General features: G+C 45.8%; 1 protein-coding gene across 1 annotated transcript in view; it reads right to left on the reverse strand.

Annotated features, from left to right (window-relative positions):
• The window catches only part of LOC132574363 (cytochrome P450 2J5-like), a 72,147-nt gene that overhangs the window by 29,611 nt on the left and 16,939 nt on the right, over nt 1-25,597 (reverse strand). The window contains exon 2 of the mRNA XM_060242725.1: nt 2,319-2,481. Coding sequence (XP_060098708.1) covers nt 2,319-2,481 — 163 coding nt within the window. The remainder of the gene's footprint in view (nt 1-2,318; nt 2,482-25,597) is intronic.

Below are 25,597 nucleotides of genomic sequence, written 5' to 3' on the forward strand. Positions count from 1 at the left end.
AACTCATAAGAACATAAGAGAAGCCATGTTGGCTCAGGCCAATGGCCCATCCAGTCCAACACTCTGTGGCACACAGTGGCCAAAACCCCAGGTGCCATCAAGAGGTCCATCAGTGGGGCCAGGACTGTGCTATGACTGTGCTATGGAACAAATGTTCACGGAACCGACCAGGGGAGAGGCAATCCTGGACTTGGTTCTAAGTACTGCCCAAGATCTGGTGAGAGGAGGGCTGGCGCACGGGAGTAGGCCAAGTAGGCAGCCACCTAGGGTGCCACCTTTCCCACGCCCGTTGTCTTCTGGACTTCACTGAGGCCTCCCGAGGCTCAGGAGACCTCAGCGAAGTTAGGGGGCATGGCAGCAACCATGCTCCGTGCCCGGCTCAGAGAGTGCGTGCTGCCTTCTGGACTTCGAGAAGGCTACTGAGGCTCGGGAGACCGTGGCGAAGTTGGGGGTGTGGCAGTGAGTGCACTCTGAGCCCAGCCCTGAGTACACACTGCCTTCCAGACTTCAGCGAGACCTCCTAAGGCTTGGGAGACCTTGCCAGAGTCGGGGTGTGTGGTAGTGAGCATGCTCAGAGCCCGGGCTCAGAGGAAGTGCGCTGCTTTCCGGAGTTCAAAAGGACTCCGGAGGCTTGGGAGACCTTAGCTAAGTGGGTGTGTGTGTGTGTGGCAGCTAGCGTGCAGAGACCGGCTCTGAGAGCATGCACTGCCTTCTGGACATCACCGAGGGCTTCCAAGGCTCAGGTGAGTTTGTCAAAGTCAGGGGGCATGGTAGCAAGCATGCTCAGAGCCCGGCTCTGAGCACATGCGCTGTCTTCTGGACTTTGCTGAGGCTTCCCAAGGTTCCCTTTGTAGATATTGATTCCCTTCAGTCACCACGGCTAGTGGCCATTGACTAACTTCATGATGCTCTAGCTCCGGTATTTAATAGCTGTGAGGGTCAACAGGCTGGAGCAAGGAGGGGCAAGGGGGTTCATAAGTGACCTGGAACTAGGGGTGAATAGTGAAGTGGCCAAGTTGGCAAGATGTCACAGAATTATTCAGGATGGTGAAAACCAAGGCTGATTGTGAAGAGCTCCAGGGTGAGCAGGTGACAATGTGGCGAATGAAGCTCAGTCTTGGTAAATGCAAGGTGATGCACCTTGGGCCAAAAAATCTCAACTTCAGGAATAGGCAAATCAGGTCTGATTTTGCTGAGACTGAGAGTGAAGAAGATCTTGGGGTCATAGTAGATAGTTCAATGAAAGCATCAACCTAGTGAAAAAGGCAAATGCTATGTTAGGGATTGTTAGGAAAGGGATTGAAAATGAAATGGCCAATACTATAATGTCCCTATATGGATCTATGGTGTGGCCTCATTTGGAACACTGTATACAGTTCTGGTCACTGTATCCCATAAAGGATATTGCAGAGCTGGAAAAAGTACAGAGGGCAACCCAGATGATTTGGGAATTGGAGCACTTTCCCTATGAAGAAAGGCTGAATAGTTTGGGATTTTTTGGTTCAGAAAAGAGTTGACTAAGAGGGTGGGACATGATAGAGGTTTATAAACTTATGCATGGGGTGGAGACAGTTGACAGAATAATTTATTCCTCCCCCCAAATACTAGAACTTGAGACAATGCAATCAAGCCAATGGGCAGTAGATTCAGGATGGACAAAAGGAAATATTTATTTACCAGTAAGTGAATAAAATGTGGAATTCACTGCCAGAGGATGCAATGATCTCTACAGAAATAAAGAGCTTTAAAAGGAGCTTAGAGAGATTCATGGAGGACAGGTCTATCAATGGCTGCTTTCCATGGTGACCAACTTCCACATTCAGAGGCACTGAACCTGTGAATCCCAGAGCCAGGAGGCAGCCTCAGGGGAAGGCCTCAGGCTCTATGCCCTGTTGTTGGCCCTCCAGGGGAACTGGCTGACTGCTGTGTGAGACAGGATGCTGGACTGGATGGACCACTGGTCTGAAAATGGCTCCTCCATGTGGAATTGAAAGGAGGATGGCTTTTAGCTCCTTGTCCCTCCTCACTTGAGCCCCCTCCCTACCTCGTGTGGCTATTTGTCTACACACTGGTCCTGGGACCTCCAGACTGATCTCACAGGGGTAAAACAAAAAACCTAGACTGATGCAGAGGAATGCAATAGAACTTTACCTTCCACATACTGAGTGAGGAGATACTATCTGCTGCTGGATAGAGAAACTTCCAACTATCTGAAACTTCTATTGTTTTTCTTAAACCCCACCCCACCCAGCTCTTCTTTAATGTTACTTTATTATTTCTCTGGAATGAAATTGAAAAGTTTTTTAATGGGAACTTACCCTTGTCTCCTACCACAGCTCTAGATAATGGGGTGACCGGTCTCCCAGAGAATTCTTCTGAATGCTTTATTAGTACTTCTTTTATACCTTCATATCCAGACACTACTATTGCACGCATATTATAATCCCATACCGTGTAAATGGCTCCATATTCCTTTGCTAACTGCAGTTTGGGTAGAAACAGATAAATGTTGCATTTTTTCTTCTTCAGATTAACATATGGAAGTCAGTGTTCTGCACCTTGGCTGACCTACATGGCTTAGGTTGCTTCCACATGGAGTTTTTACACTGCACCTCTCCCTCCCCCCCCCCCCCAAAAAAAAAACCCACACCCACACCCACACCAACAAACTGCAGTGCTTGGGATTTTGCCCAACATAGTCATGTAGTTGTCAACCTTCTGTGTTTTCCTTGGCTCGTCTCCATACCTTCTCAAACCCACTTTGGCTTGATCCTTGCTCATTCTCAGAGTAGGTTTGATTCTATTGAGCATGGGAAGGCCTGGATTGTTATTCCCTCCCCCCCAAAGTGCAGTGCCATTTCCTTCCTATTTTCCCCACATGCCTCTCATTAACCCACAGTGGTCATTGTTGAGCTAGCACCTTAACAATTAATCTACTACTGAGTTTAAAAAACTGCACAAATGTCAAAAACCCAAGCCTTGGTTCCCTTGAGTCACTACCTCTTCGGCAAGTGAGCCATGCTCAGACTCATGGATCCTCAAGATTATGTGCACAAAAGGAACTAGAGGTTTGTAAAATGTATAACAGTTTTATGCATTACTTTAAAAAAACAAGATAACTTTAGGCAACACAGTCTCTGCAGTCTGGTAGAAAGAAAACAACAAAAGCTAACCTTCTATCTAATACTTCATTAGATGGCACATAGAATAGAATATAACAATCCAAGCTAGAGGATTAAGCATTCACTATGCAGCAGTCCAACTCGATGAAGCAGGACATAGACAGAGCCACAGCCCGGTCAAATCACAAAGTTAGCATAACTTTCCTTTTGCCTATGGCTTAATTATAGTATTTGGCCATTTGGGTTGCGTTCACCATTTGTATAAATAGAGAGTTGCCCAAAAAGACCAACACAACCACTTTTAACTTTAAAAGGGGTAACTTCTCTGAGATGAGGATGCATGTGAGGAGGAAACTGAAAGGAAAGGTAAAACCCTTGGGGAAGCTTGGAGGCTATTTTAATCTATAAGCACTTTAATCTATAATTTATAATATTTTAATGTGTATTTAACTTAACTGATGAATGTAATTATATTTTAACTGCCATTTATAGTAATTATTGTATTTTATTGTAATCATGGTATACCATGTTCTGTGAGCCGCCCTGGGCCTGCCTTGGCGGGGGAGGGCGGGATATAAGAATAAATTTATTATTATTATTTAAAACTACGATCCTAGAGGTTCCGATAAAATATATACCGCAAGTCAGGAAAGGCACAGATAGGTATAGTAAAAAGGCCTGCATGGTTAACAAACAAAGTAATGGAAACTGTAAAAGGTAAGAAGGATTCCTTTAAGCCAGGGGTGTCAAACATGCGGTTCGGGGGCCGAAATACCAAGAAAGTTACAGAGAGAATTAGTAGGCACATTTATGAACAAAAATTGTTGAGGAAGACTCAGCATGGGTTCTGTAAGAGATGATCTTGTCTCATTAACCTGTTAGAGTTCTTTGAGGGGGTGAAGAAACGTGTAGACAAAGGGGACTCAATAGATGTTGTTTACCTTGACTTCCACAAAACTTTTGATAAAGCTCCTAATCAAAGGCTCCTAAGTAAGCTGAAGAGTCATGGGGTAAATGGACAACTCCTCTTGTGGATCAAAAACTGGGTAATTAATAGAAAACAGAGAGTGAGTATAAATGGGCAATTTTCGGAGTGGAGGGTGGTAAGTAGTGGGGTGCCACAGGGGTGCTCTATACTGGGTCCGATGCTTTTTAACTTGTTCATTAATGATTTGGAGTTGGGAGTAAACAGTGAAATGGCTAAGTTTGCGGGTGACACTAAATTGTTCAGGGTGGTGAGAACCCGAGAAGATTGTGAGGCACTCCAAAGGGATCTGCTGAGGCTGGGTGAGTGGGCGTAAACATGGCAAATGAGGTTCAACGGGGCCAAATACAAGGTAATAAACCTTGCGTCCAAAAATCCTAACTATAAATACAAATTGATGGGATGAGAACTGGTGGAGACTGACCAAGAGAGAGATCTTGGGTCATAGTAGATAACTCACTGAACATGTTAAGATAGTGTGCGACTGCAATAAAAAAGGCCAACACTATGCTGGGAATTATTAGGAAGGGAATTGAAAACAAATCAGCCAGTATCATAATGCCCCTGTATAAATCAATGGTGCGGCCTCATTTAGAGTACTGTGTACAATTCTGTTCACCACACCTCAAAAAAGATATTATAGCACTGCAAAAAAATGCAGAAAAGAGCAACTAGAATGATTATAGGGTTGGAACACTTTCCCAATGAAAAAGGGTTAAAGCTCTTGGGGCTCTTTAGCTTGGAGAAACGTTGACTGAGGGCTGACATGATAGAAGTTTGCAATAGTATGCATGGATTAGAGAAGGTAGAGAAAGAAGTACTTTTCTTCCTTTCTTACAATACGAGAACTTGTGGGCACTCAATGAAATTGCTGAGCAATCGGGTTAGAATGGATAAAAGGAAGTACTTCTTCACCCAAAGGGTGATTAACACATGGAATTCATTGCTACAGGAGGTGGTGGCAGCTACAAGCATAGTCAGCTTCAAGAGTGGATTGGATAAACATATGGAGCAAAGGTCCATCAGTGTTTATTAGTACATGTCAGGTCTTTGGTGCCCCTCCCGGTCCCCCGGCATCGCCGTTGCCCCACCCGGGCACTCTGGGGCGTTCCCCGGAGGTCTCAGAAACAGGGGGGTGGGCACTGGGTTACTTCACCGCAGGCCCCCGTTCCCTCCTGGCTGTGCTATGGCTCCTGTCCCTCTCTCTCGCGAGGCAGCCTCTTTGCGCATCAGCCAGCTCTCCTCAGCGACCTCCTCCCTCCCTCCTTTTATGCTTCCCGACCCATCCTCCCCCCTCCCAGGACCTGCCCCTCTCTGGCTCCTCCCCCCCTCAAAGCCCCAGACGCCCAGGAGAGGTGCGTCGGGGCCGGGCTGACTGGGCGTGCCTCGGGCGTCCCAGCCCTCAGCGGCGTGCTGCAAGGGAGCGTCTCGTGCTGCGACGAGCTGAATGGCTCTCCCTCTTGCTCTCCGGCGTCTTGCCCCGGCCAGACCTCACGGACTCGAAGCCGGGCTCGCCGTCTGGGAGGCGTCGCTCGGGTGGCTGCTTTCGCCCCGTCAGTCGAGGTGAGGGGTGGGGCCTCCACAGGGGCTTGGAGAGGTGGGGAGGGCTCTTGGGGCGATGCCGGGGGCTTGGAGCGGCTGGCAGGCGCCGGGGGGTCTCCTCCACGCAGTCCCTGCCCGGGCTGGGCGGGACAGTACATCATATTGTTGGAACTCTCTGTCTGGGTCAAGTGATGCTCTGGTTTCTTGGTGCTTGCGACGGGCGACAGTGTTAGGGCTTCTACTGTCCTGGCCCCACTAATGGATCTCCTGATGGCACCTGGTTTTTTTGGCTACTGTATGGCACAGAGTGTTGGACAGGATGGGCCATTGGCCTTATCCAACATGGCTTCTTGTATTTTCTTATGTTCTTAGGTGGTTTTCCAAACTCAATCAGGGAGCTCAACTTGATGTAACCCCCCAGGAGATGATGACATCCACTCCTGCTTCATCACTCCCATCAAGTTACAGAATGGAACAAATGTTCTCTTGATTGGCCAGTTACCACATTCTTGAATCCGGGCAGAGAGGCCCAATTATGGACACCTGAAAGCCGAAACAAGGCTGCTAACATTCATGTTAACCTTGCTGGGAATTTGGGTTCTTTGCCCCACAGCAAGAAAAAGAGCAGACAGCACCAACAAAAACAGCCTTAGTCTGTACAATTCTTCTTTGTAGTTAGATTGACTAACTTGCCTGATAGTAGGGGTGTGTGCCTTGTCAGCATTTTTCAGGTATTCATTCAGCAGTATACAGATTGAAGATCTATATCTGGCTACCAAAACAGCTCCACTCAAATAAAAGCCAATAAAATCCAGCTGTTATTCAGGCACAGATTCAGTTGCTTAGTCACATCATGCCAACTGTGTGACTCTGCAACTGAACTCAGCAAGCATTTAAACTTTAAATCTCTGCTGAGTTCATCTGTAGAGTTGCATCACAGCAGTGGTGTAAGTCAACTCAGAACATGCTGAGATCAGATTTCAGCTGTGTATCATGTTTTTATTATTATTATTATTAAATTTTATTTGTATCCCGCCCTCCCCGCCTAGGCAGGCTCAGGGCGACTAACAGCATTCAGTAAAACATTATACAAATACAATAATTTAAAACAACGTTAAAATTATACATAATTAATACATATCTTAAAACTAATCCAGCATATATAATCTATAATTTAACAGCAGCAGAGATGTTCCGGGCGCTATTTATCCATATACATATTTAAATAATGGCAAGAGTCATTAAAGGGTTACTCTGTTGGATCATCCGTTCGACCATCCTCTGTCAGCAGTCTAGGAAGGCCTGCCTAAAGAGGATGGTCTTGCAGGCCCTGCGGAATTGGTCTAAACTCCACAGGGCCCGCACCTCCTCCAGGAGTTGATTCCACAGGCACGGGGCTGCCACAGAGAAAGCCCGTGCCCGAGTGCTCTGTAATTTCACCTCCCTTGGCCCAGGGACAGTCAGCTTGTTCTTCCCTGCTGACCTCAGTGCTCTTTGGGGCTCATATGGGGAGAGACGGTCCTTCGGGTAGGCAGGTCCTCGGCCATATAGGGCTTTAAAGGTAATAACCAGCACTTTGTAGTGAATCCGGTATATAACCGGCAGCCAGTGCAGTTCACGCAGCCTTGTCTGTATATGTTCCCATTTCTGGAGTCCTAATAACAGCCTGTCCGCTGCGTTCTGCACTAACTGCAGCTTCCGGGTTCGACACAAAGGCAGCCGCATGTAGAGGGCATTACAGTAATCCAGTCTTGAGGTGACCGTCGCATGGATCACTGTTGCTAGGTTCCGGCGCTCCAGGAAAGGGGCCAACTGCCTAGTCCACTTCAGATGAAAAAATGCCGACTTGGCAATGGCAGCTACCTGGGCCTCCATCAATAGTGAAGGCTCCAGTAGGACTCCCAGGCTCCTGAACTGGCGCGCCGCTTTCAGCGGCGCACCATCAAAAACCAGGAGAGGTATTTCCCCTCCCAGAGCACCACGGCCCACACAAAGGACCTCTGTCTTCGTCGGATTCAGCTTCAGCCCACTCAGCCTAAGCCAGGTTGCCACGGCCTGCAGTGCCCGGTCCAAATTCCCTGGGACGTAGTCAGGCTGGCCATCCATTAGCAGATAGAGCTGGGTGTCATCTGCATATTGATGACAGCCCAGACCAAACCTCTGGGCAATCTGGGCAAGGGGGCGCATGTAGACGTTAAATAACATCGGAGAGAGAACCGCTCCCTGAGGCACCCCACAATCTAGTGTGCGCCTCTGGGAGAGCTCACCCCCGATTGCCACCCTTTGTCCCCGTCCTTTGAGGAAGGAGGAAAGCCATTGTAAGGCCAGCCCCCTAACCCCTATGTCGGCGAGTTGGCGGGTCAGTAGCTGATGGTCGACCGTGTCAAACGCAGCCGACAGGTCTAACAACATCAGCACCGCCACGCCGCCTTGATCCAGCTGCCGTTGGAGGTCATCCGCCAAGGCAACCAGCACTGTCTCCGTCCCATGGCCTGGGCGAAAGCCGGACTGGCAAGGCTCTAGGACAGAAGCGTCATCCAGAAACCTCTGCAGTTGCAACGCCACTGCCATCTCAATAATTTTACCTAAAAACAGTGAATTAGAGACCGGTCGGTAATTTGCCAATTCGGCCGGGTCTGCTGTGCATTTTTTCAGGAGGGGACAGACCAAAGCCTCTTTCAGAGGTGATGGAAAACGCCCCTCTGAGAGGGATCTATTTATTATGTCCCGTAAAGGACATCTAAGCTCCCTCTGGCAAGATTTAATCAGTCAAGAGGGGCAAGGGTCCAAATCACAAGTTGTTGGTCATGCAACAGAGAGAATTCATGTAAAGCATCTGAACCCAGAGGACATTCCAAATGTCATTCATGTGCAGCATGTTCTATTGATCTGGAGATTAAGGAGCTTGGCTATCCAGACACGGTTTGTAAAGTGACATTGTCTGGCTTCAGCAATTGTAATAACTAAAAGATTGGTGTAATAATCTGTCCTTGTGGGCACCTGTATATAGGGAGTACAACAAAGGCTATTAAATAGGTTTTTTAGGGGGGCGGAGTGTCGCGGGGCAATGGCGGACGCTTAATTGCTGTGCTCTCCCTCTCTACTTTACTTTTGTGATGACAACTTGGAAAACATTGGGCGAAAATAGTTTATTTTAATGGAAAAGGCTTCGAAAGTCAAACGGAGTGCAAGAAAGCCTAATTGAAAGTCAGTGAATGTTTTTTATCGGTGCAGGAAACTCAGCAGCAGCAGGGAGGGCAAAAAAGACCTCTGAGAAGAAAATGACGGCCACAAAGAACACCAATACCCTGGGGCAAACGAATGATGACTCTGCCTCAATAACAAAAGGAGACCTCCTTCTCTTAAGGCAAGATTTGAATAATGACTTTAAAAGTGCTATTGCTAACTGTTTAGAACCGATTAACAAAAAGTTAACTGAGTTGACAGTGGAGTTAGATGTGACCGCGAAAATGGCGGAGCAGGCGGCAAAAGCCTCTCTGGGTTTAAAAACGGAGATACAAACTATAAAAACAAAAGAACAACATTTAGAGGAGAGAATTATTATGTTGGAACAGAGATAGAGGAATCTGAACTTGAAGTTTAGGGGGATTGAGGAGGGCGTGGAGTTAAGATCTGATTTATCAGTATACATGGCAAAATGGCTAGCACGTGCTCTTTCGCTGGAGGAAGGCTCATCCCCGGTTATAGCACAAGCCTCTAGACTGGGTCCCCTATCATTGGCAAAGAAAAACAGACCTCAGGATATCTTAGTCCAGTTCTTCTATCCAAGAGCAAGGGATAGGATTCTACAGGAGGTTAGATCCAAAGGAACACTAATGCATAATGACTGGAGAGTTCTGGTTTTACTGGTTCTTTCACGCGAGGCTTTGGAGAAACACAGACGGTTAAAAATTTTCATGGCTAAACTGTTTAATACCAACATCAAGTTTAAATGGAACAATGCATCGGATATTCTCATGCACAGAAACGGCTCAACACTTAAGATTGACTCAATAACCATCGGGAAAGAAGTGCTCTCTCAACTCAATATCAAACTCACAGAGGAGGAAGAAAAAGAGCTCCAAGCCACATATAATTCTACTTGAAAGGATTTTATTCTTGCCATCAATTATCTTATTGCACCTAAGAGGACAGTCCACTAGATGGAGCAAAAGTGCTTTATTAGATGACTGCTTATAACTAATATCTTGTTTCTCTTATCGGCAAGGTTTTTTTGTTCATCCATCTAGAAACTGAAGTTTATGCTCTTAGTATTTGTTGTAAGAGGTATTATTTGGAGTGGATTTAATTAAGAACGTGGGGGGAGAAAGGTGAATGATGAATGGGGGAGATGTAGTGTGATTGTAAATATAAGAAAATAAATCTGTGGATTGGCATAAGATGATTGTTTTTTAAGTTCATAGGATTAATTATTGTTATGTTGGTTTTATGTGTATGTATGTATGTGTGGGTGTATATGTATGCATATATGTGTGTGGGTGTAGGTATATGTGCGTGTATGTGTATATTTATTTATTTATACAAGTAGATTTTATGATCAATTTAATTCAAATTTGAAATCAATTTTTAGGTAGAAGTTAGATATTTTTGAAGGTTTTGAGTGTTGATGTGTGGATGAATTTATAAGAGTATGATTAGGAGGGTAAGATGAAAAATGACTGTTTATAGGTTTTATAAGGGTAATAGAATGATTAGATAGATATACATTTTGATGTTTTTTGGGTTGGAAAATATGATAAGATCAATTCATACATGAAATTAATATACTAGGAACAAAGTTGTGATATGTGTTAGATAATACTGTGGAGAAACGCCATTTTAGTCCATGTTGGTGCTTCATTGGGAGGGAAAACATGAAACTCCTAAGCAGGCTTGGGCCTAGCCTCCCTCCAAACCCCCCCTCCCTTCCAGAGCCAAACCAACAACACTAGGGGGAAAGCCTCCTAGAGAGGCAGGAAGTTCTTTTGTTCTGGGAATTGGAGTTAGCAGGAAGAGAAAGCAGTTTGGAACTAGCGCTCAAGCGAGCATGTGGTGAGCATGGAGGCTCCTGCCTGTGAGGTCCCAGGCAGTCAGACCAAGTAAGTCATTCTCAAGACAGGGCAAGTTTAGACCAGGGACAGTAGAAAGCGTATATAAACACCTTTCCTTTGTCATGCTGTTTGCTGTGCGGGTGCTGTGCTGTGCTAACTTTTTACAAGCAACTGTTTTTGTTTTGTTCTTCTTTTCTTTTCTTTTTCTCTTTTAATTAAATATTTTTACTGTTTTAAATGCTGGCAGTCCATCTCTGTACCACATAGATCCCCAAACCGCTTTAGGCCACGCTGCTTTATAAAGGGGGCCCCGGGGAAGGGGGAAGGCATGCAGTTGGATAAGGTGCCAATCCTCCAGGGGTGCCCCAAAGAAATGCTGAGGTCTCTGTGAAACCCAAGTACAGGGTGGCAGAGGACCTTGAGGCCTGGCCTCATAGCTGGAGAGGGGGATTGGGAGTCCTGTTCCTCTCAATCTGAACCCCTAGACTGAGCAGGTGGTGGCAGCGAGCCCAAGGGGCAGGAGGAGAAATAGCTCCCTCCAGGAGTTGGCGACTCAATAGGGAGCTGACGGGACCGGGTCTGAAGGCAGAATCTGGCTGGTTCCGTCACAAATACTATAAGTGTTGCTTCATTGTATTAAATTAATATGACCTCATATTACTAGTGCTTGACTTTTAGGGTAACAGGTGGCTGTTTCATGCGATTGATCACAGTTTATCTAAAAAAACAGCCCAATATTAATTTTGATGTGGAAGGGAGGGGGGAAATATAAGGTTTAAAGTGAAATAGTTCTACTTTGGTGCCTCCTGAATTATATTCTGTTTCCACATAGGGACTTTCTTTGTGTTCAGTCTCTATATTCCCTTCCCAAGTGAAGGGACTGGAAACTCCCCCCCCCCCCCCGTTGGAGACGGGTGTGTGTGGTGGTTTTATAGGTACAACTAACTGTTATTTGATTTCTGTCCACTAACGGGCCTATTCTGTGGACATCAGTTACTATTTATAATATGTTGGAGACCATTTCTAATTGTTTGCACCCTCAGAGCTAAAAGAGGGTAGTTATGCCAGTTAACTATAAGGTTTTATCTTGGAATTGCAGAGGCTTTAAAAATCCAATAAAACAAAAAAGAATTAGAAAGGAAAGACCAAATATCATTTGTCTTCAGGAGACACATGTTAAAAAGATGAAAACCCAGCTATTAAAATCAAATTGGATATCGCAGTCCTATTATGCTACAGGCTCCTCCAAAGCTAGGGGGGTGCAGTCCTATTTTCCAAGACTACTCTTTTCCAGTGTTTAATTTCTAAAATTGATCCTAATGGTAGGTATATTTTTGTAGCAGGAAAGTTGGATGGCCATTTGATCAGTAGCATCAATATATGCTTCCAATGAAGGCCAGATCCAATTTTTACAGTCAACTTTAAATGATTTGCAGTCTTTCTAAACAGGTGAACTTATCATTGGCTGTGACTTAAACTGCATAATTAACCCTAATCTTGATAAATCTTTTAGAACAAGGAGAGAGGTTAAGCATACACAAATGACGGAACTGGGGAAACTTCTGACTACTTTAACATCACTGATGTCTGGAGGGAATATAATCCAGGGAGCCGTGAGTATACTTATTATTCTCACCTTCATGACACCTACACCAGAATTGATTTCATTTTAGTTTCAACTTCTTTTGTCAAAAATATGGTCTCTATTGATATAGGGTCTAGAACTATATCAGACCATTCTTGGATTACAAGTTCATTTAGTTTGTCTCCTGAAAGGGGGGAGAAACCTTCATGGATGCTGAATAAATTTTTATTGTGTAGTGAGTCAGTCTGCACAGTAATTGAGAAAAACATAAAAGAATATTTTTTATTTAACGCTGACTGTGGTGCTTCGCAGGAGAACGCAGGAGGCGTTTAAGGGCATGTTAAGAGGCAGTCTGATCTCTCTTTCTTCGGCTTGTAAGAAAGAGAAAAATAAGAAACAATTACAGTTGCAATTGGAAATAAAAAGCTTAGAAAAAAAACATATGAAGCAGGGAGGTAAACGTACTTTGAAAAAACTGAATAATGCTTGTTCTAAATTAGAATTATTGGAGACTGATTCAATTCAGAAGGATATTATATGTGCTAAGCAGAGATTTATAACTAAAACTCCAAAATTGTTAAAATTATTAAAATACAGAATACAGAAAAAGAAAGCTAATACCTTGATTTATTCTATTAAAAATAAGCAAAACAAGTCAGTCATTTCTTCTAAAGACATAGCGGAGGTATTTGTGAACTATTATAAACAACTCTACTCTACAACAAATCCCAAACCCCAAGACATAAGACAGTTTTTAGACTCCATTAACTTTAATAGAAAACTATCCTCAGACCATCTGGGGCTGCTTGAGAAGCCAGTCACAGTTCCGGAATTAGAAAAAATTCTTTCTTTAATTAAAAATAATAAGGCCCCAGGAAGGGACGGATACTCAGTAGAATTCTATAAGAAGTTTAAAACAAGTCTGCTTCAGCCCCTTGTTGACATCTGTAATCATGTAATGGAATCTGGTAAGGTACCCCCTTCCTGGTTGGAAACACGTATGGTAGTCATTCATAAAACCGGTGGAGATAAAGTATACCCAACTTCATACCAACTGATTTCGGTACTCAATCATGACTTCAAGGTTTTTTCTACACTACTAGCAAGTTGTCTGAGTGCCATAATAGATCAGTATTTGCATATGGATCAAACAGGTTTTTTTCCGGGCCGATCGTTATCTGATAATGTAAGGAAAACCTTAAATCTCATCACGTATTGTAGAGCTTAAAAAGTACCTTCAGTTATATTGTTACTGGATGCGGATAAAGCATTTGACAGAGTGGAACCAGTTTATTTGCAAACTCTATTAAAGGTGATGGATTTTGGCCCTACATTTTTAAGGTCTATAGCTGCAATATATTCAAAATCTACTGCAAGCATTAGCTTAAATGGCTATCTTTCAAAAGACTTCCCTCTTTATAGAGGAACCAGACAGGGTTGCCCCATCTCTCCTTATTTATTTGCTTTATCTTTGGAACCTCTTTCCTATGGTATTCGTTCAGACACTGAAATTCATGGTATAGAAGTCAATAAAACAGTTTATAAAGCAAGTTATTTCGCAGACGATGCAGTATTTTATTTATCTCAGCCAATCTCTTCTTTGACTAACGTCATGAAAGGGATTGATAAATTTAGCACATATTCAGGGTTTGTAATCAATTATAATAAGTCAGAGTTATATCCCATTTATCTTGAAGATAAAGGGGATAATACTAAGGACAATATTTCTAAATCTTTCCCATTCAAATGGGTAAAAGAGAAATGGCGACATCTGGGAATACTTATCCCTACTAACCTGCAAAAATTATTTAGCTGCAACTTCAACCCCTTAATAGAAGAAATGCATTCCACTATTATAGACTGGGCCAAACTTTCTTTTTCCTTGATGGAAAAAATTGATCTGATTAAATCCTTTCTGTTTCCTAAATTCCTTTTTAGATTTCAAAATATTCCAATATCAATCCCTGGGACCTTTTTTAAAAAATGGCAGAAATTAATTCTCTCATTCCTATGGAATGGGAAAAAAGCAAGGATATCCACACAACTATTAACTAAACCTACTAAAAGAGGTGGTTTAGGCCTTCCAGATCTTTATACATATTATATATCAGCTAACCTTCGGCATATAGTGTCTTATGCCAGCCCTACCCAGCAGATATCTTGGATCCAAATTGAACAGTCCTCTCTTGCCCATCCCTTTTTAAATGAAGTCCTTTGGAATGATAAAAAAGATAGGAGATGGCAGGAGGTACACAACCCTTATTTGAAATTTACCTTAGAACTGTGGGATAAAGTAAGAGGCCAGTTGGCCCCTCCAACCTCTCCGATGATGGCATTTCTGGGGCAAACCTGGTTTGTCCCAGGAAAAGCCTCTTTAACTTTTGGGGAATGGAGAAAAGAGGGCTTATATAGGTTAAATGACCTAATAATTGCAGGTAAATTAGGAACTAGGGAACAACTAGAGGAGAAACATCATATTACTATTTCATGGTTCCAATACTATCAAATCCATCAGGCTTTTCACCATGTAATTCCACTAATTTATAAAACTAAACAACTGAATAACTTTGAAAAAGTGCTAAAATCAGGAAGAACAAATTTGAAAGGCATTATTTCAATAATTTATACAATTTTGACGGATAAAATATGGCTGCTACCTACCTCACAGCAAAATGCATGGCAAAGAGACTGCGATACACAATTCACTGAAGATGACTGGGTTCAGATTTGGAACCCACCCCTTTTAAAGAGCAGAGCTATAAATATTCATACACAACAATTTAAACTCCTTTCACGTTGGTATTTGACTCCTTTAAAAATTTTTCGAAGTAAACTTAACAATAATGCGGAATGTTGGAAAGGGTGTGGTAAGGAGGGTAACTTTCTTCATTGTTGGTGGCTATGCCCTGAAATTCAAAAGTATTGGGCTCGGTTGATAGCGAAAATATCTGAAATAGTTGGCTGTATGGTACCTTTAACACCAGAATCGGTACTTTTAAATCTCTGGCCAGATAGTTTTTCCACTCCTCAACGCAAAGAGCTTATTGCTTACTTGATACTGGCAGGTAAAATTTTAGTAGCTCAGAAGTGGAAAAAAACTAGTCTTCCTACGATGGAAAGTCAGGGAGCTTATAGTGCAAGATAAATTGTCCACACAGCTTTTAATCATGGAAACACCGAACTATAAAAATAACTTTATTGAAAAATGGTTTCCATATCTTGAATATGTGAACTCAATTGCCTCTGCAGAAGAAATATTGCCTCCAGAATTGTTGAACTTTATTGTTCTATAATTGATTGATCTGTGCTTGTTCTTTTTTGTAAAACCAAACTTTGATATAACTTTTGTATAAGCTTTATTTAAGTTCTTGTTTGTAACATTTTTTTTACAATAAAAGTGAAATTAAAAAAAAATAGCTTTTTTAAAAAACTCCACCAATCATGGATTAGGAATAGAGTGAATGAGACTTCTCTTGTTGAGCATTTCATTCAACAACATCATGAAGCTGACACTTAAGATTTTTTGTTCTATTTAAATATGTATCTCAGAGTTACAGCATTGCAGATGTGAGGGGAGTCCTCCAGAGGGAGGGTACGTGGACCTTTAAGAAGAAGAAGATATTGGATTTATATCCCGCCCTCCACTCCAAAGAGTCTCAGAGCGGCTCACAATCTCCTTTACCTTCCTCCCCCACAACAGACACCCTGTGAGGTGGGTGGGGCTGGAGAGGGCTCTCCCAGCAGCTGCCCTTTCAAGGACAATCTCTGCCAGAGCTATGGCTGACCCAAGGCCATGCTAGCAGGTGCAAGTGGAGGAGTGGGGAATCAAACCCGGTTCTCCCAGATAAGAGTCCGCACACTTAACCACTACACCAAACTGGCTCTCCAGTTTTATTCACGCCTACAGTTCCTCCCTATCTAGATTTTGCTTTTTACAAACAAGAAGAAAATGAATATGAAGATATCGGATTTATATCCCACCCTGTACTCTGATTCTCAGAGTTTCAGAGCAATCACAATCTTCTTTACTCCCCCCCCCCCCTTAATATACACCTTGTGAGGTTGGTGGGGCTAAGAGAGCTTTTTCCTTCAAAAGAGGAACTCCTACGAAAGCTATGGCTGACCGAAGACCATTCCAGCAGGTGCAAGTGGAGGAGTGGGGAAACAAACGCGGTTCTCCGAGATAAGAGTCCACTATATCACTACACCACACTGGCTCTCACAACTGGACTCAGACCCCACACAGAAATACAGAAAAGAATTACTACTGAATGTTCAGGAACAACTTCTTTCAGACATACCACAGTTACCTTGACCAGGTACCTTTTATCTTCTATCCAAAATATAGAGACCCAGCAACCCAGGATGCCCCATTGTCTTAGGTATAGGCACTATCACTGTGGGGGTATCTGGATATATGGACTCTGTTCTAAGACCCTATGCCATCAACGCTCCTAACTATGTGCGAAAACCCTATGCCATCAATGCTCCTAGCTATGTGCACAACAGATGGACTTTCTGAGGAAAATACAATCTTTGAACAACCTTTCCACCTCTGCCTATCTCCCATTACATGTATGCTTTTGATCAGGCCATATTTTTCAAAATAGTTCCTTATATTCCATTGATATGCCATTCTTCCAGGTCTCCAGTTTCCCCTACAATTTTCCCCCCAGTTAAGTGGGCACCAGGTTTCACAGAACTTTACCTAGGCACTGCTTTCTTTAGACACACCACCCAGCTATCCACCTTATGTGGTTGAGCTACCAGTGCAGCATTTGCCTCCTCCTGGCAAGAATAGGTCACAAACCCAAACCTGTGGGAACATTTTGTCTGTGGATCTCTCACTACCACAAAGTCAGTGAGTGTGCCCCAGGTTTCAGACTGTTCCCTCAAACTGTCATCAGTAGTCTCAAAACTCAGGCCACTAACAGTTTCCACAGCTGTTCTGGTTCCTGAGAACCTTGTCTCTGTGAAGATCTGCAATCTGCAGCTTGTCTCTCCTCTTCACAAGCCACTTTGGGAGATTGTTTTGACTCAGTTGCTTTCTTCTGCCATCGAAGTACATGTTCTGCCAAATCCTCCCCTATAAACATAGCCACAGGTATGTTTTCATACACAGCGACCTTCCATGTTCCATTCCACCCCTCATACTGAATGGATATTCTGGCCACTGGAAGGGTAACTCCTTCAGCTTCATTGATGTGCAGCACCTTTCTTCACCTGGAGGAAGTACTTTGGGTCCACAAGAGAATGATGGACAGAGGTCAAAAGTGGAGCAGTGTCTTGCCCATCCACAATCACTTCCTTACGATGGTGCTGAGGAATACACTCAGGGTGTGGTTCAGAAGTGGGTCCAGGGCCCATTGGCATCATGTGGAATGCCACATTAGTGGTAGACTCTGGGCATTGGCTTTGGATATGCCCCAATTCATTGCAGGAATAGCAGCACGGTACCTTCCGATCTCCTGTTGGCTGCCTCACACCAGCACCTGTAGAACTAGGACAATGCAGGTTTCACTTCCTTGAACCTCTTAAGGGCTTCTTTTTTGGAAAACCCCACCCTCTCACACACTCTCTGTTTAAACAGCTTGTTGTCTGACCTCTCTTCACCTTCCATCTGCCCAGACACTAAAGCCAGAACTACACTTAGCTGGGGTTTCAACTTGTCCATATATACATCTGGGGAAAGCTTGTAGTCCATGAAGACTTGCTCAAGGTTTTGCAAGAATGCTTCAGTGTCCTCCCCTTCCTTGTATATAGGGTATTTTAGTCTATTCCCTTGTACAGCAGCATCTGGAGGAAGCAGCCCCTTTTCAGTTTTTGCCAGTTCAAGTTCGTGAGCCAGCCTAATTTTCTCTCTTGCCAGCTCCATCTTGGCTGCATTCTCTATCTCCTCTCTCATCATCCTGGCTGCATTCTCCTTCTCTTTCAGCATCCTTTCTTTCCATAACTCTACCTTGAGTCTGTCTCTCTCAAGATCTGCCTGCTTAAGCTGCAGTTGAAGATGCATGGCCTCTTCACTCAGGAATGCCATCTCTCTGGTGTTTCCTCCTCAGACGCCCCTGTTTGGGTCTTTGTTCTAGGGACAGGAGTGTCCTCTGGCTTCCCTTTCCCAGACCGGAGGAGCATACCTTAACTATCTAGCCTCACTATCCCGTTGACTTGAGAGCTAGAAAATAAAGAAAACACCACCAGTACCTTTACTGTGCTCTTGCCTGCTCTGGCAAACAGCTTCTTCCAATCAAAAGCAAACAGGATTTTTTTTTTCCAAATTCCAAAACTGGGAAAGGAAGTAAAACCCACTGAGCACTCTGCCTCTTTACTGGGTCCTAAATTTAGTCCATCCCACTGCTAAGACCACTGTGTCACACATCAGGGCCTAACAGGGCCTTCTACTGGCTGCCACCACTCTGGAAAGGGTCTGTATGGAGGGCCCAGAGCACCCAACCACCCTTGTCTTCCTTATTAATAAATACCTCCTAATTGTGACCAAGGAGATGTGAGAACCCAGGCAGTATAACAACAAAAAGTTTATTTTTAGTATTCCGGAGCCCAGCTGCCAGGGTAGCTCTTTCTAGCAGCTTTTGTCCATGTGTGATCAACTTGCGCAAACACACTTGCAGAATTTTTACAGACTTTATTGACATCCCAAGGCATTTTCAGAGTACTCACTGCGCCTTGCCATCAGGTGGGACATGCATGCTGAAATGGCTCTTACAAGTTATGGATGTGGAAAAGACAGACACATCCCCTTGTGTCACCATGTTGAGCAAATAGCTTAACAAAGGATTGTAAAACAGACGGGAAAAGGACAATAAACTTTTGCGGTTCTGCAGAGGGGGCTAAACCTTCCACAATTGGCCAATTAGGGGGGACTATATAATCCCACCTGATTTACAGCACCTAAAGAACCACAAAACCCATAACCCCATGCATTTAAAGGTTCAGCATTTCCTTCTTCTTAGTGAATCAATTATCTGCCCTTTAGCGCAGGCAGAAAAATTAGTGCTCTAAAACAATAAGTGGGTGACAAGGATTTAGTGCTAAAGTGAATATGAAAACAGTAAAAGTTGGTGCAATGAAACAAAAGACCTGACGTGTTTAACTATACAATCCCTACTCTAATACCCAACACTCACCTCCTAGGCTAAGGGATCTTTTCTTGCTGCTTCTTCGAGAGAGCCCTCCTTCTCTGTCTGCAACCTCTCTAAACAGAGAACCTCTCTGCCTGCAGCTTCTCCAGAAAAGAACACACTCTGTCTGGGCCTGGAACTTTTATGCTCTCCTTCCATACCCCTCCCCTCTGTGGACTAGTTTCCCTCCAAAACCTTGCCACCCAATCAGAGGGACAGAGGGGATCCTGGGAAATGTAGGCTTTCCCCAGTAACTTCTAGGCAGGCTCCCCTGAGGCCTGCAGACCTCGCTAGGCCCAGGATTATGACAGACCCCCCAAAAAGACAATACTAGAACACTACTAGTGGTCACATTCAGCTCTCAACTTAAAACAGTTCAGTGCATCATCAATAACTTACAACTTGTCCCGGACAATGACAACTCTCTTTCATAAGTACTGGGGGGCAAACCCTTTTCTTGCTCACAGACAACCCCCCAATCTCAAACAACTCCTCATCCACAATAATGCAGCATCTAATTTGAACATGGACACTGGTACCAGAGCTTACAATAAACACAAATGCCAACTTTGCTGCCACATACACCCAGACAATGCAATCATTGCACCTACACCATCTAAGGCTTGAAAGGGGGAGCACTGTTGTTTAACTCTAGTTCTGTAAGCATGTGTGGTTACTATGGAAACTAAGAAAAAGTAACAGTAACAATGGTTGGAAGGAGAAGAGGGGAGGGGGGAAGATTAGGAGTATTAGGCTTTTAAAACCTGCGCGCGTTGTTGCTAGGCAAGATTGTGAGGGAACCCGCCAATCGGTGAGTTCCACAGGGGGTTTGGCTTAGGTATGTAAGGACTGTGCTGTGACACAGAAGGCGGAGTCGACGGGTGGAAGCTAATCTATCCGGGCTCCCCGTGCTTTGCAAACCACGTTCTATTAAACAATCCTTGTTGGACCCTCCCGTGTATGAGTCATTGTTTAACATACAACATCTGGACAGGCTCTACACGTAACAATTTGGCGGCAGCGGTGTGATACACGTCTTCCTAATGGGGGCCGCCTCAGCGGTTCAGAGGAAGGCCCCTCATGGGCCCCAGGACCATTTGTCCTTTTTGAGGGGTAATCTCCCCCTGACCACTGTGCAGACCACCCGAGGTTGACAAGAACCGCAGAGGGTCCTCCAACGATTGTGGGGGGGAGGGGGCGCCAGGACTCAACCAGCAACGGAAAGTTGGTGAGCGGGCGCCAACCAGCAACGGAAAGCTGGTGACCAGCGACGGAAAGCTGGTGAGTATCTTGTTTAAACAAGACACAATGGGTCAAAAGGGATCCAAAAATAGGGAGCGCCGGGGAGACGTCCCCAAAGGACAGGTGCAAGGGACTGGTAAGCCGGCAGTACAGGGGCGCCAGCGGAAAGTGGAGTTCCCTGTGGGAACCCCCTTGGACCGCATATTAAAGGCATGGGAACGATTTAAAGATTATGGCCTAACCAAAGAACAACTGGTTAAGACATGTGTTTTAGAATGGCCGGCCATCCAAGATCTTCCGTATGGACATCATTGGCCAAAATATGGTACCATTAATGAGGAAATAATTCTAGGCATGAGGCAATATTGGCTGAAGTTGGAACCACGCCCGGAGGTTCCTTTTAATTTAAATTGTGTTGCTATTTGGACTGATTTTGCGAAAAATCCTTTTTCCACTGCCATTACAATGATGGCAGTTGAAATAGAAGAAGATAAAGCACCCCCTGTGTGGGATCCTAACGACCATGCTACAGGGAGAAGGCGCCCTCTGCTTTTACCAGAGCCTATTGTGCCAGAGCCCGCCAAAAATAACGGCCAACCAACTAATTCTCCCCCACCATATGCTCAGGAGGCAACACCACAGGGAGCCACCTCTAGGGGTCGAGGAGCATATGCTGAGGTATTCAACCTTTTAAAACGAACAGAAGATTGGGGCTGCCAAGAGGGGGAGGGGAGGACAAGATCTGAGGTAAAAGCAAGCAAGGTTCATACTCAGTCACCAAACAGTGTACAAGAACCTGAGAGAAATTTATTAGCCCCCCTCAGACAAGTTCCAATGGGAGAAGCCGTGGGGTATGTGGAGGTTCCATTAACTAGTACTGAATTACATGTTATGAGGAATCAGTTGCCTCCTTTATCTGAAAATCCAATAATGTTTAGGACAAAACTGGATGGCTTACTGGGACCGTCCATATACTCCCCAGAAGAAATGATGCACATATTAAAACAAGTGACGGGAAATGAGGAAGCAACTGAAGCACTTTCAACTGCTAGAAAACAATGGGTTAAAGGGGCTGGAGATAGAACAGATGAGGGAGCCCTGGTGGTTCTTCCTGATGGCAATCCACCAAACCTAGATATTCAAGCAACTGCTGGACGGACTTTCTGTTCCCAATACAGGGGAATGTTATTGGATGGGTTGGTAAAAATGATTCCCCCGGTGGTTAATTTTCATAAGGCTTTTGGAGAGCCCCAAGGCTCGGCAGAGTCCCCTTTTCAGTTTCTAGAAAGGTTAAAGAACAATATGACCGCTTTTACAGGGCTAAATCCTGAGACAGAAGAAGGGAAGGCAGTCTTAAAGTTTCACTTTGTGGAACAAAGCAACCCAGATATAAAGAAAAAAAGGAATGCGAGGGAGGGGTTCCCGTCCCTCATGGGAAGGGCAGAGGGACTCAAGAGGAGAGAGAGGACCCCTACCTAAGGACATGTGCAAGTAATGTGGAGAAAGGGGACATTGGGGAAGAGAATGTGTAAATAGAAATAAGGAAGAGTGGGAAGGATATAGGGCAGCAGCCATGTATGAAGATGGAGAATAGGGGTGTCACGGGCTCCTATATTCGGGACCCAGCCCCGAAGAGCCCTTGGTAAAACTAAGGCTGGGACCGAAAAGAGAAAAGATGTTATTTCTGTATGATACTGGGGCTACAAGAGCAACATTACAAAAGTTACCACTAGGTGTCAGACTAGGGCCACTGAGTGTTAGAATGCAAGGAGTCAAAAACAGACCATTCCAAGCACCCATCACTGAGGAAATTGAAGTAATATATCCAGGGAGAAAAGGGACAGTAAAACATACGTTTGCCCTGCTGGGAAGGGAGGGAATGAATTTGATGGGGAGAGATTTGGCTGATAAGATAGGCATCATGAATATTATGGAGGGGGGCCGATGCATTGTGAGTTTGGCAGCACATCAGAAGAAAACCAAAGAGAAATTTCTCCTAAAATATGGGCAGCCCTAGAGAATTTAGGCTGAATGAATGTGACCCCAGTTGAGATTGTATTACAGGATACACGGCCCATTTACCAAAAACAGTATCCTATAACAAGAGAACAACAGAATTATATGCATTAAACCAGACCTTGAAAAAGGCAATAAGGAAACTATTTATGGAAACCCATTTACCTCAAACAAAATGTTGCCCCTAGTATTGTTTGGAATTAGGACAAGGCCACGACAAGGAATACAACTGTCTCCCTTTTGAAACGTTATATGGGTTTCCACTATGAAGGGTGATGCCCGACTCAGCCGCAGGCAATTTACACCTGATAAAAGATGTGTATGTACATGAATATGTGCTGGCTTTGTCCTCTCTCCTTAAGTCCACTAGGGAGCAGGGACTCACACATCGTATTCGCACTAAAGAAGGGGCAGAGCCGGAAAACTGGACCAGCCAGCTGGTGAAAGGAGAACCCCTGAGGCTGCGATTGATGAATGTGGAACTAACTGACTCAAACAACCCATGTGGCCTGGAGAGTGGATCACAGAAGAGCTGTGTAGCATATGGCGTTCGCAGAACGCAACCATTTTGTTATAACGAAACCATTTCGTTATAACGCAACATTGAAACAGCGTTAGTCCGCACAAGCAGCGGAGGCAACTGAGAACACCCAGGTGCCTCCGCGCAGGGCGCTGGTCACCCGCCAATCACAGCTAGTGGCGGGAAATATGGCTGGCCTGCATTGGACCGGCCAGCAGGAAGAATAGTTCCGGCACTGTATATATGCGGGACCCGGCCTGCGTGCTCTCTCTCTTCCATCTTGTTTTGTACCTGCAATAAACTATGTTGCCCTACGCTCGTCTCCAAGTCTGGTACATTACAGTGGCGACGAAGGTGGGATCCTAGCCCTGCAGACTACCGGGCTACCGAGGAGACTCACGGGCAACCGAGCGATACAGCGCTACATCGCTACATCGCCACGACCGCCGCTGCTACCGCCACCATGGCCAGCCCAAGCGGGAACACCGGTCACATCGAAGCCTTCAACCCCGCCAATGCCGAAGGATGGGAGTCCTACTCGGAAAGGGTTGATTGCTACTTGAGGGTGAATCGCATAACCGAGGACAGCATGAAGAGAGACGTTCTCTTGAGTGTCTGCGGGGCCGCCACCTTCGAGATCGCAAAGGGTCTCTCAGCCCCCGCCCGTCTCACGGAGAAGACCTATGCAGAGGTCGTCCGCCTCCTCACGGGACATTTCCTGCCACAGCCGTCAAGAGTGGCCCGTCGGTTCCTCTTCCACAAGAGGGACCAGGCCCAGGGAGAATCGGCCGCGGACTACCTGGCCGCCCTGCGACAGATCGCCGGGAGTTGCAACTTCCCGAACCTGGAAGAGACCCTGGCCGATCGGTTCGCCTGGGGCCTCCGCGACAAGAGGCTCCAGCAAAAGCTCTTCGCGAAGGAAGAGCTCACCCTCCAGGGCGCCTTCAGCGAGGCTGTGGCGTTCGAGAGGACCACCTGGACCTTCCCCAGGGCCAAAACCGAGGCCGTCCACCATGAAGAGCTGGACCCCGATCACCAGGACGAGGGAGAAGCGTTCCAGATGCGCCGCTCCACAGGACCAACCTCCCGAGCTCCACAGCGCCTCCGAACGAGCGAACGGTCGAACCAACACACCAACGAAAGGACGAAATGCGCCAGCTGCGGTGACTCCCACGACAGACGGGACTGCCAGTACCGGACCTGGGACTGCAGAAGCTGTGGAAAGACCGGCCACATAGCGCGGGCTTGCCGAGCCAAGTCCAACCGTCCGCGACCAACCGCGCACCACGAGGCTGCTGAGTCCCACTCCACGGCCTCTACCACACTCCAGGTACTGAACTTGCCCTGTGCCACCCCCAACAAGATCAAGATGGCGGTCCTTATAGAAGGAGCCCCATGCCTCATGGAGGTGGACTCAGGCTCCTCCCTCTCCATAATTGCGGAGGAGACCCTGAGGAAGCTGTGCCCCAGTCAGAGCATACCGCTGCGGCCGGCAGACTTTATCTTACGGGATTTTCAGCAAAACCCGGTACAGATCGCGGGGTGGGCCAAAGTACAAGTGGAGCGGGGATCCTTCAGGGGCCCGCTGGACATCCTGGTGGTGAAGCGACCGCTCACCACCCTGTTGGGCCTCGCATGGTTCGGCCCCCTGGGAATCCGCATAGAGGGGGTAGCGCAATCGGTCTCAGCTGGAGGGTTCGGGGAGGTGTGCAGAGAGTTCCCCGATGTATTTGACGGGTCGCTGGGTAGCTATAAGGGCCCGGCCATCTCCCTACCGCTCGACCCAACGGTCAGACCAATCCGGCTCAAGGCAAGGAGGGTCCCCTTTGCCTTGAAGCCCAAAATCGAGGCAGAGTTGGACCGCCTAGTAGCACAAGGGGTCCTGGAGCCGGTCGATTATGCCATGTGGGAGACCCCCATAGTGACTCCGGTCAAACCTAATGGGGATGTGCGGATATGTGCAGACTATAAGTGCACAATCAACAAGGCGCTCCAGGATAACCCATACCCAGTGCCAGTAGTCAGCCACGTCCTGGCCGCCCTTGCGGGGTCAAAGATTTTTGGGAAGCTGGACTTAGCACAAGCCTACCAGCAGCTCCTGGTGGACGCTAAAACGGCTGAGGCCCAGACGATAGTAACCCACAGGGGGGTGTTCAGGGTGAGCAGGCTACAGTTTGGGGTCAGTGTGGCTCCGGGGATTTTCCAGAGTATAATGGATGCTCTCCTCAAAGGGATCCCCGGAGCCCAGCCCTTTTTCGACGACGTTTTGATCGCCGCCCCGAACCCTGAGGAGTTCAGCAACCGCCTCAGGGAGGTGCTCCGTCGTTTTCAAGCTGCTGGACTAAAGGTGAAGAGGGAGAAGTGCTTGCTGGGGGTGCCACGGGTGGAGTTCCTAGGA

This window comes from Heteronotia binoei, chromosome 6 (assembly GCF_032191835.1).
Source record: "Heteronotia binoei isolate CCM8104 ecotype False Entrance Well chromosome 6, APGP_CSIRO_Hbin_v1, whole genome shotgun sequence".
Taxonomy (NCBI): Eukaryota; Metazoa; Chordata; class Lepidosauria; order Squamata; family Gekkonidae; genus Heteronotia; species Heteronotia binoei.